We start from the raw sequence: 12,262 nt of genomic DNA, 5'->3' as shown, positions 1-12,262 counted from the left end.
GCAGCCTGTCAGGTAGTTAAATGGGTCATTACTGCAGCCTGTCAGGTAGTTACATGGATCATTACTGCAGCCTGTCAGGTAGTTACATGGATCATTACTGCAGCCTGTCAGGTAGTTAAATGGGTCATTACTGCAGCCTGTCAGGTAGTTACATGGGTCATTACTGCAGCCTGTCAAGTAGTTAAATGGGTCATTACTGCAGCCTGTCAGGTAGTTACATGGGTCATTACTGCAGCCTGTCAGGTAGTTAAATGGGTCATTACTGCAGCCTGTCAGGTAGTTACATGGATCATTACTGCAGCCTGTCAGGTAGTTAAATGGGTCATTACTGCAGCCTGTCAGGTAGTTAAATGGGTCATTACTGCAGCCTGTCAGGTAGTTAAATGGGTCATTACTGCAGCCTGTCAGGTAGTTACATGGGTCATTACTGCAGCCTGTCAGGTAGTTAAATGGGTCATTACTGCAGCCTGTCAGGTAGTTACATGGGTCATTACTGCAGCCTGTCAGGTAGTTAAATGGATCATTACTGCAGCCTGTCAGGTAGTTAAATGGGTCATTACTGCAGCCTGTCAGGTAGTTAAATGGGTCATTACTGCAGCCTGTCAGGTAGTTACATGGGTCATTACTGCAGCCTGTCAGGTAGTTAAATGGGTCATTACTGCAGCCTGTCAGGTAGTTACATGGGTCATTACTGCAGCCTGTCAGGTAGTTAAATGGGTCATTACTGCAGCCTGTCAGGTAGTTAAATGGATCATTACTGCAGCCTGTCAGGTAGTTAAATGGGTCATTACTGCAGCCTGTCAGGTAGTTACATGGGTCATTACTGCAGCCTGTCAGGTAGTTAAATGGGTCATTACTGCAGCCTGTCAGGTAGTTAAATGGGTCATTACTGCAGCCTGTCAGGTAGTTACATGGGTCATTACTGCAGCCTGTCAGGTAGTTAAATGGGTCATTACTGCAGCCTGTCAGGTAGTTAAATGGGTCATTACTGCAGCCTGTCAGGTAGTTACATGGGTCATTACTGCAGCCTGTCAGGTAGTTAAATGGGTCATTACTGCAGCCTGTCAGGTAGTTACATGGGTCATTACTGCAGCCTGTCAGGTAGTTAAATGGGTCATTACTGCAGCCTGTCAGGTAGTTAAATGGGTCATTACTGCAGCCTGTCAGGTAGTTACATGGGTCATTACTGCAGCCTGTCAGGTAGTTACATGGGTCATTACTGCAGCCTGTCAGGTAGTTACATGGGTCATTACTGCAGCCTGTCAGGTAGTTAAATGGGTCATTACTGCAGCCTGTCAGGTAGTTACATGGGTCATTACTGCAGCCTGTCAGGTAGTTACATGGGTCATTACTGCAGCCTGTCAGGTAGTTACATGGGTCATTACTGCAGCCTGTCAGGTAGTTACAGTGCCTTCGGAAAGTGTTCAGACCCCTTGAATTTTTTCACATTGTTAAGTTATTATTATTATTCTAAAATTGATTGTTTTTTTTTGCTCATTTAATAATGACAAAGCAAAACCAGGTTGTTTTAGAAATTTGTGCTAATTCATAAATGTGTAAACTGATATCACATTTACATAATTATTCAGACCCTTTACTCAGTACTTTGTTGAAGTACCTCTGGCAGCAATTACAGCCTCAAGTCTTCTTGGGTATGACGCTACAAGCTTGACACACCTGTATTTGGGGAATTTCTCCCATTCTTCTCTGCAGTTCTGTCAGGTTGGATGGGGAGCGTCGCTGCACAGCTATTTTCAGGTCTATCCAGAGATGTTCGATCAGGTTTAAGTCCGGGCTCTGGCTGGGCCATTCAAGGACATTGAGACTTGTCCTGAAGGCACTCCTGCATTGTCTTGGCTGTGTGCTTAGGGTTGTTGTCCTGTTGGTGGAAGCTGAACCTTCACCCCAGTCTGAGGCCCTGAGCGCTCAGGTTTTCATCAAGGATCTTTCTGTGCTTTTGCTCTGTTCATTTTTCCCACAATCCTGACTAGTCTCCCAGTCCCTGCTGCTGAAAAACATCCACACAGCATGATGCTGCCACCACTATGCTTCACCGTAGGGATGGTGCCAGGTTTCCTACATACGTGACGCTTGGCATTCAGGCCAAAGAGTTCAATCTTGGTTTCATCAGACCAGAGATTCTTGTTTCTCATGGCCTGAGTCTTTAGGTGCCTTTTGGCAAACTCCAAGCTGGCTGTCATGTGCTTTTTCCTGAGGAGTGTCTTCCGTCTGGCCACTCTACCATAAAGGCCTGATTGGCGGAGTGTTGCAGAGATGGTTGTCCTTCTGGAAGGTTCTCCCATCTCCACAGAGGAACTTTGGAGCTCTGTCAGAGTGACCATCGGGTTCTTCACCTCCCTGACCAAGGCCCTTCTACCCCGATTGCTCAGTTTTGCCGGGCGGCCAGCTCTAGGAAGAGTTGATGGTTCCAAACTTCTTGCATTTAAGAATGACGAGGCCACTGTGTTCTTGGGGACCTTTAATGCTGCAGAAATGTTTTGGTATCCTTCCCCAGATCTGTGCCTCGACACAATCCCGTCTCAGAACTCCAGACAATTCCTTTGACCTCATGACTTGGTTTTTGCTCTGACATGCACTGGCAACTGTGGCACCTTATATAGACAGGTGTTTTCCTTTCCAAATCATGTCCAATCAATTGAATGTACCACAGGTGGACTCCAATGAAGTTGTAGAAACATCTCAAGGATGATCAATGGAAACAGGATGCACCTGAGCTCAATTTCGAGTCTCATAACGAAGGGTCTGAAATACTTATGTAAATAAATTAGCAAATTTTCTTAACCTGTTTTCGCTTTGTCATTATGAGGTATTATGTGTAGATTGCTGAGGATTTTTTAAAACTTAATCTAATTAGGATAAGGCTGTAACATAAAATGTGGAAAAAGTCAAGGGGTCTGAATACTTACCAAAGGCACTGTATATACAGTACCAGTCAAAAGTTTGGACACACCTACTCATTCAAGGGTTTTTCTTTATTTTTACTATTTTCTACATTGTAGAATAATAGTGAAGATGTCAAAACAATGAAATAACACATGGAATCATGTAACTAACGAATTGTTCAATCTAAAATATATTTAGATTTGTTTTTCGAAGTAGCCACCCTTTGCCTTGACATCTTTGCACACTCATGGCATTCTATCAACCAGCTTCATGAGGAATGCTTTTCCAACAGTTTTGAAGGAGTTCCCACATGCTGAGCAGTTGTTGGTTGCTTTTCCTTCAGTCTGCAGTCCAATTCAACCCAATTTGAGATGGTTTAGGATGATGTCGGGTGATTGTGGAGGCCAGGTCATCTGATACAGCACTCCATCACTCTCCCTCTTGGTCAAATAGCCCTTACACAGCCTGGAGGTGTTTTTGGGGTCATTGGCCTGTTGAAAAACAAATGATAGTCCCACTAAGCCCAAACCAGATGGGATGGCGTATCTCTGCAGAATGCTGTGGTAGCCATGCTGGTTAAGTGTGCCTTGAATTCTAAATAAATCACAGACCGTGTCACCAGCAAAGCACTATCACACCACCACCTCCATACTTCACAGTTGGAGCCATACATGTGGAGATCATCTGTTCACCTACTCTGCATTTCAAAGACACGGCGGTCCAAAAAAATCTCAAATTTGGACTCATCAGACCAAAGGACAGGTTCCCACCGGTCTAATTTCCATTGCTCGTGTTTCTTGGCCCTGATCTACTCCCTAAAGTATAGTAATACAATAGTAATCATAATAATATTACTTACAATTACATGGATTATTGACTGCTTGCATCATTTTGGTTTAACAAACTCATAATCCTTAATCTGGACAACTGTAGAGAATTATCTGCATTTATCTGCTGACAAAGGCTTGACTCAAGGAGAGAAGAGTTAATGCTAACTCCATATCGTGAGGAGATATTCTTCCTGAAAAAAATGCAGCGTCTGAGAATTGTATCTTGTTACTCATTTTGTTCCTCACACTCCCTGGTTGGTCGGACAGACTGGCTTCCCGGTACAGAGAGGGATTTGGCCAAGTGAAAAGAACTGAGTTAAGACTATGATGAATGCTTCCATGAAGTGGGTCCACATCCCCATTTTGTATTGATTGTTTGTACTTGAACAGGAATTTAAACAAGTAAACTCATTGCAGTAAACTCGCTTAGTGTATTGTTACAGAAATGCAGAATGAGTAATTGTCCCTCTCTTTTCACTTTATATCTGCAAAATAATGAAATAAAATTAAGATGTATCACTTTTAAGAGGCAAATGTCTTTATTATGCAGTGGGCTGGGTATACAGTGATGTCAGTCTGAATGCATTGCCACTCCTGACCAATGAACCACGCTCCCCAGCTCCGGCCTCATTTCTGGGATTTCTCCCCAAATTGAACCCACATTTTGACTGTTTTCACAAGCAATACCTGCACTGCTTTGGGACCTCTAGGGAGGCTGAGGGGCGGGAGGGGGGATATTGGGCCCCTGATTAAATCAGCCTAATGGACAGACTGCCAATCAGATAGGAAGAGTACCCTAAGGTCTGAGGGCTGGACTATAGGCTAGTCTGTCTGTCTCAACATTGAGTCTCAAAGGAAATGTTCATAATTGCTGTTGCAGTTTGCACTGAAATGAGTCTATGAGAAAGGCTTTGCTGGTTGCTGAAAGGTTGACAATAAGCAGCCTCCATCTAAAACCCTTTCCCATAATATTGTATAGGCCCAAGACTTTAGCATCCACATGCCATGCTAGGGTCTATTCAGGAGGGAGAAATAGATTGCCTAGAACAGATATCAATGGCATGTAGAATATAGAGAATCAGGTCAACTCTATACATTACGGTTAGAATTGCAGATAGAAATTCATCACCTCATTGGCTGTGTAGCCGACAGCACTGCATCTCTGCATGGCCATTGGCTCTTCTCTGTCTGTGGTTTGTTACACAACATGTCTCTCTTTGAGGATGTAACTCTTGTTACTCTACAGGTGGAAGAGTGAAGACCTGGAAGAGACGGTGGTTCATTCTGACTGACAACTGCCTGTACTACTTTGAATACACAACGGTAAGTTAGTGTGGTTTTATCAATGAGAGACCTCTGTAGCAGATGCAGCCCGGCCCTTTGATCTAAATGCACCAAGGTCCAGCAATTAACACGATGTATGGAACCATCTGGGAGGTCTGCTGCACATCTGGCCTAGCCAGACCCCCCCCCCCCCCCATTATCCTATACACACTGATGACAGTACAGCCCCAACACACCACAGCTTAGAGCCCACTACCAGGATTGAGTCCAGTCCCTGGACGTCCCCTCCCTGCTGTGTTCTCTCATTAAGAGAAAGACCGGGCTGTTCTGTTCCTCAAGGTCTCCTCAGCCCCCAGACACAATAGAAACCCACTGTAGGATTGGGTTACTCCCTTAAGTAACTTCCTCGTACAATAGAATATTGTCAGAAAATTGCTGATTTATACACACTTATGTGAATAAAACACACATTAATAATTTTTTGTTATTGAACCAGCAGCACAAAACAATTGGCCTGTAAGTATATGCTGTGTGGCTACATATTAAATAAATGAATGTGTTCTTCACGTCTGCAGGACAAGGAACCTCGTGGGATCATTCCTTTGGAGAACCTCAGTATAAGAGAAGTGGATGAGCCCAGGAAACCTGTAAGTTCCTCAAAATATACTGAAACACTTTCTAAAGGACTAATAAAGCACTGAACACTTCTAGTCCCTCTTCACTGTAACACTCTTCAACAGGACTAACTGTACCTCTTCAGCGGGACTAACTGTCCCTCTTCACTGTAACACTCTTCAACAGGACTAATTGTCCCTCTTCACTGTAACACTCTTCAACGAGACTAACTGTCCCTCTTCACCGGGACTAACTGTCCCTCTTCACTGTAACACTCTTCAACAGGACTAATTGTCCCTCTTCACTGTAACACTCTTCAACGAGACTAACTGTCCCTCTTCACTGTAACACTCTTCAACAGGACTAACTGTCCCTCTTCACTGTAACACTCTTCAACAGGACTAACTGTCCCTCTTCACTGTAACACTCTTCAACAGGACTAACTGTCCCTCTTCAACAGGACTAACTGTCCCTCTTCACTGTAACACTCTTCAACGGGACTAACAGTCCCTCTTCACTGTAACACTCTTCAACGGGACTAACTGTCCCTCTTCACTGTAACACTCTTCAACGGGACTAACTGTCCCTCTTCACTGTAACACTCTTCAACAGGACTAACTGTCCCTCTTCACTGTAACACTCTTCAACAGGACTAACTGTCCCTCTTCACTGTAACACTGTTCAACGGGACTAACTGTCCCTCTTCACTGTAACACTCTTCACCGGGACTAACTGTCCCTCTTCACCGGGACTAACTGTCCCTCTTCACTGTAACACTCTTCACCGGGACTAACTGTCCCTCTTCACTGTAACACTCTTCAACAGGACTAACTGTCCCTCTTCACTGGGACTAACTGTCCCTCTTCACTGTAACACTCTTCACCGGGACTAACTGTCCCTCTTCACCGGGACTAACTGTCCCTCTTCACTGTAACACTCTTCAACGAGACTAACTGTCCCTCTTCACTGTAACACTCTTCAACGGGACTAACTGTCCCTCTTCACTGTAACACTCTTCAACGAGACTAACTGTCCCTCTTCACTGTAACACTCTTCAACGAGACTAACTGTCCCTCTTCAACAGGACTAACTGTCCCTCTTCACTGTAACACTCTTCAGCGGGACTAACTGTCCCTCTTCACTGTAACACTCTTCACCCGGACTAACTGTCCCTCTTCACCCGGACTAACTGTCCCTCTTCACTGTAACACTCTTCACTGTACCACTCTTCAACAGGACTAACTGTCCCTCTTCACTGTAACACACTTCACCGGGACTAACTGTCCCTCTTCACCGGGACTAACTGTCCCTCTTCACTTTAACACTCTTCAACAGGACTAACTGTCCCTCTTCACTGTAACACTCTTCAACAGGACTAACTGTCCCTCTTCACCGGGACTAACTGTCCCTCTTCACTGTAACACTCTTCAACAGGACTAACTGTCCCTCTTCACTGTAACACTCTTCAACGAGACTAACTGTCCCTCTTCAACAGGACTAACTGTTCCTCTTCAACAGGACTAACTGTACCTCTTCAGCGGGACTAACTGTCCCTCTTCACTGTAACACTCTTCAACAGGACTAACTGTCCCTCTTCACTGTAACATTCTTCAACAGGACTAACTGTCCCTTTTCAACAGGACTAACTGTCCCTCTTCAACAGGACTAACTGTCCCTCTTCACTGTAACACTCAACAGGACTAACTGTCCCTCTTCACTGTAACACTCATCAACAGGACTAACTGTCCCTCTTCACTGTAACACTCTTCAACAGGACTAACTGTTCCTCTTCAACAGGACTAACTGTACCTCTTCAGCGGGACTAACTGTCCCTCTTCACTGTAACACTCTTCAACAGGACTAAATGTCCCTCTTCACTGTAACACTCTTCAACAGGACTAACTGTTCCTCTTCAACAGGACTAACTGTACCTCTTCAGCGGGACTAACTGTCCCTCTTCACTGTAACACTCTTCAACAGGACTAACTGTCCCTCTTCACTGTAACACTCGTCAACATGACTAACTGTCCCTCTTCAACATAACTAATTATTTGTCTTCACTGTAACTAGTTCTGTACTCTCATCTCACTCTCTCTCTCTTTTGGACGCTGTCGTCCAATCAGAACTGTTTCGAGCTCTACAACCCCAACCACAAGGGTTCGTTGATCAAGGCGTGTAAGACTGAGGCGGACGGCCGGGTCGTCGAGGGCAACCACACAGTGTACAGGATATCAGCGCCCACCACAGAGGAGAAGGAGGAGTGGATCAAATCCATCAAGTATGTTTTTGTCTATAACCCACCTAAGGTTTTGGGAGTTTTACCCCCATGTAAACACAACATATATTACTCACCAGGGTCCAAAGCCCATAGTCATCTGCTAGGAGACACCAATGAATCTCAACGATTCAATGGCAAAGCTAGGATTAAACCAGTATGTATGTATCCACTGACACTTCTTTGAAGATGGGTTGGTCTTCACACAAAGCACCATGACCATGTGTGAACTCTTTGATGTAACTGTGTGACAGACTAACCCATATGGCTGAGAGGCTCACTTTCTCAGTTTGCGGTAGTCAAGACTGGGCTCAGAGTTGATCTGAGCTCTCTGGAGGTTAAATGGGTTTCTGTTTGATAAAGCCCTGTAGAGTGTCCTGTAGAAAGGAGCGCTAGAACACACATGCTACACTCTCTCTTTCTAGCATTCAGTCTCAATTTGTTCCTCTTCGTGTTTTCGCAAAATCCACACTATTTATCAGGCACCACTGCTGTTTAGTTAAGGAGAGAAGGAATGATGAAAGTGCTCTGTTAAATTGGACCCAGAGGGTGATTGATCATTGCTCCTCTCAGCTGTGCTTTCCAATGATCAATATCTGCTGTGAAATCATATTATATGATGCTCTCATCAGGCATGAAGATATAGAAACACCATTAGGATTGAACGCTGGGTTTCCATTAGAACCAACAGAATAGATTTTTCTGCTCGTGCCACAACCTTACTGGCAAGCTTGTTTGGATGAAGTGGATGCAATACACAGGGGAACATGATGAGTATGTCAACTTTAGTTGTGCAATTATCATAACTTTAGATGGGGTGTTGGAAAATGAGTTTACAGTGGGAGAATTGGGAAACCAGTGCCAATCCTAGTCCATACCAGCCCTGTATGAAATCTCAGCCGTAGGTCAACTTTATAGGCCTCTTCATTGTGTTGTAGCTGTCAGACTGTGCAGAAGAGGCCAGATCTGGGTTGCTTTACCTCACATACATACACCCTTTCTGTACTCTGAGTCCGCTTCAGTCTCCCCTGTGGTCAGCATGATACACACACCGAACGACCATCCCAGCATGTCCTGTGTTCCTACTGCCAGGAAAGCAGTGAATTACTTAGCCCTATTACAGTCCCATTGGATGCAAGGCTTGGACCTCTATGGGTTTTCCCCTCTGCAGCCTCCAAGGGAAAATATGAGTGTATTATAGTCTAGACAGTCTGCACTAATGTACCAAAGAACACACCTGTTGCCCTGTCAACTTTTTTCAATTTGTACTAATGACATGCCACTGGCTTTGAGTGTGTCTATGTATGCGGATGACTCAACACTATACGTCAGCTACTACAGCGACTGAAATCACTGCCACACTTAACAAAGAGCTGCAGTTAGTTTCAGAATGGGTGACAAAGAATAAGTTACTCCTACTCATTTCAAAAACTAAAAGCTTTATATTTGTGACAAATCATTCACTAACCCTAAATCTTGTAATGAATAATGTGGTGATTGAGCAAGTTGAGATGACTAAACTGCTTGGAGTAACCCTGGATGGTAAACTGTCATAGTCAAAACATATTGCTACAACAGTAGCTAAGATAGGGAGCAGTCTGTCCATAATAAAGCACTACTCTACCTTCTTAACAGTACTATCAACAAGGCAGGTCCTTCAGGCCGTGGTTTTGTGACAACTGTTCAGTCTTGTGGTCAGGTGCCACAAAGAGAGACTTGGGAAAATGTCAATTGGCTCAGAACGGGGCAGCACGGCTGGCAGAGAGCTAACATTAATAATATGCATGTCAATCTCTCTTGGCTCAAAGTGGAGGAGAGATTGAATTAACTTGTATTTAGGGGAGGTATTGTCATGTTGAATGCACCGAGGTGTCTGTTTGAACTACTGGCACACAGCTCGGACACCCATGCATACCCCACAAGACATGCCACCAGAGGTCCCTTCACAGTCCCCAAGTCCAGAACCGAATTTGGGAGGTGCAGAGTACTACATAGAGCCATGACTACATGGAACTCTATTCCACGTCAAGTAACTCATGCAAGCAGTAAAATTAGATTTAAAAAATAACAGATAAAAATACACCTTTTGGAACAGAGGGAACTGTGAAGCAACACAAACATAGACGCATGCATACCATCACACGATAACATACGCACTATACACGTACCCATGGATTTTGTAGATATGTGGTAGTAAAGTAGGGGCATGAGGGCACACACTTAGTGTGTTGTGAATGTATAACTGCTTTCATTTTGATGGACTCCAAGAATAGTAGCTGCTGTCTTGGCAGGAACTAATGGGGATCCATAATAAATACAAATAAGAAACCACTTGATTGTGTTACAGCTCTTTTGAGGTCCTCTGTCAGAGCAGAATGCTATAATGTAGGTTAAAATGTGTACTGTGCTGATACTGAATGTAGTAAAGCTGGGGAAACTATTCCCCCGCCTGCTCATGAAGGGTAAAGCTGGGGAAACTATTCCCCCGCCTGCTCATGAAGGGTAAAGCTGGGGAAACTATTCCCCCGCCTGCTCATGAAGGGTAAAGCTGGGGAAACTATTCCCCCGCCTGCTCATGAAGGGTAAAGCTGGGGAAACTATTCCCCCGCCTGCTCATGAAGGGTAAAGCTGGGGAAACTATTCCCCCGCCTGCTCATGAAGACGTACATAGGCTACTGTAATACACAACCATTGTCTATTTTTCATAACCAATCTCTTCTTTCTACAGAGCAAGCATCAGCAGGGATCCTTTCTATGACATGCTGGCAACCAGGAAGCGGAGAATAGCCAATAAGAAGTGAGGAGGAGCGCCTGGCCACACCCTCCCCATCATCAGTGACACCAGCATAGATCCCGGTCTGTCCAGGAGACCAGGGGGGTCTCTTTCACTCAGCCCAGGGTCAGGATACATGGCTGCGTGGCCACAGCAGAGACCAGGGTAAGGGGATCCAGATGTCGTGGGGAATTGACTTTGGATGCTCCACTTCATCAGCATGGATAAAGGACAAGATGGGGAAGGGCATTTGATAGTTGTCATCAGTTTCTTTTCAGATGTATGTGTGAATACAATTCACACAACTGTAAATTCTATGAAGTGTGAATGTACAGTATTGAGGACACAATGAGAAACTGTATGGTCTGTGCTTACCCAATGTCCCCACACAGACTGAGCTTTCGTCAGCGATATAAGCCTGCTCAAAGAAACATGGATATTGTTGCCCTCTAGTGGGTGAGTTGAGTATGATTTCAATGTCAGAAGACCCTACATTTATGAATCAGCTGGTCTGATTTTCCACCCCTGAAATGATTGACACTAATACAATAGGGATGGGGTTTTATTTTTTTCAATTTCTGTGTAACAATGAGATGCCCATGCCAGAGAGAGATCTCTATGGTGAAGGAGATGTGACTTGGAGAAGGATGCCATTTTGTCTTAGAGCTATAATACATTGTCATGTTTGTGGGACAGTTATCTAAAGCTAGTTTATGTATTGATTCAAAGTCCACCGCTATAAATCTTTTTTTTCTTCATATTTTCTCTAATTACAAAAATGATTTTTTCATGTTTACATTGTGTGTGTGTATATCTGTGTATACACTTTACATGTTTATAATTTGTGTTTCTGTAGCATGTAAAAGTTATGTATGGCTAGCCTATATACCCACTTAAAGTTGAGCATTAAGAGTACATACTGCAGTGGAAGAAACCCTGAACTCCAACTTCTCAGAGCAAATGGAGGGAAAAAAATAGTCTTCATATTTCTAAGGTAAACAGATAATGACGTAACAGCCAAGCCAGCTGGGTTTCACATGGGAAGGTGACAAGGTGAAACAACTCCTCACTAGGGGCTCTGACTCAAATTTAAATCATGACGCTGAATTAAAAGGCAACGTTCCTGCAATCTGTAACACTTCGGGGATCCAGACTGAAGAGCGCCTCAAGGTTTGGATCTACAACGCCCCAGGGTGAGACTGACAGATCAGTGAACCTTCTACAGGTCCAAGTGTAAAGGTTCACATGATTCTCAGCGTTGCAGGAGCCTTTGAACTGTTGAGGATTTTGAATAAAATAGAATGTTCAGATATTCTCCTGTGTCACTGACATGTGACTATGAACTGAGTACCCAGGTCCTGGTTTGAACTCCCTCACTGTCATTGTGTAACCTGGAAACAATATGAAAAATGACCTTACGACTGTTAGCCTTGAATCCAGAGTGTTTCAACAGTCTTATCTGACGATCTTAAAAGCAATCAATTAAACAATCGCTGATATGCAAAATCTTTTACCAAAATTCAGAGAACGGACTTCATCCGTCCAATACAAAGGCAGACACTATTCCCATCGGTGTGTACA

The 12,262-nt window shown here is 44.1% G+C and overlaps 1 protein-coding gene across 2 annotated transcripts in view; it reads left to right on the top strand.

Annotated features, from left to right (window-relative positions):
* The window catches only part of LOC110503140 (cytohesin-3), a 51,852-nt gene extending 39,857 nt beyond the window's left edge, over positions 1-11,995 (top strand). For both annotated transcript variants that reach the window (XM_036960699.2, XM_036960701.2), the window contains exons 10-13: positions 4,981-5,057; positions 5,594-5,665; positions 7,757-7,911; positions 10,637-11,995. In XM_036960699.2, the coding sequence (XP_036816594.1) occupies positions 4,981-5,057; positions 5,594-5,665; positions 7,757-7,911; positions 10,637-10,709 (377 nt within the window). In that variant the 3' untranslated portion in view covers positions 10,710-11,995. The remainder of the gene's footprint in view (positions 1-4,980; positions 5,058-5,593; positions 5,666-7,756; positions 7,912-10,636) is intronic.
* Positions 11,996-12,262: the final 267 nt, after the last annotated feature.

Source organism: Oncorhynchus mykiss, chromosome 23 (genome assembly GCF_057628025.1).
Source record: "Oncorhynchus mykiss isolate SJ-2025 chromosome 23, ASM5762802v1, whole genome shotgun sequence".
Taxonomy (NCBI): Eukaryota; Metazoa; Chordata; class Actinopteri; order Salmoniformes; family Salmonidae; genus Oncorhynchus; species Oncorhynchus mykiss.
The sequence above is the reverse complement of the archived record's forward strand: the minus strand, read 5'-3'. Positions and strand labels throughout refer to the sequence as shown.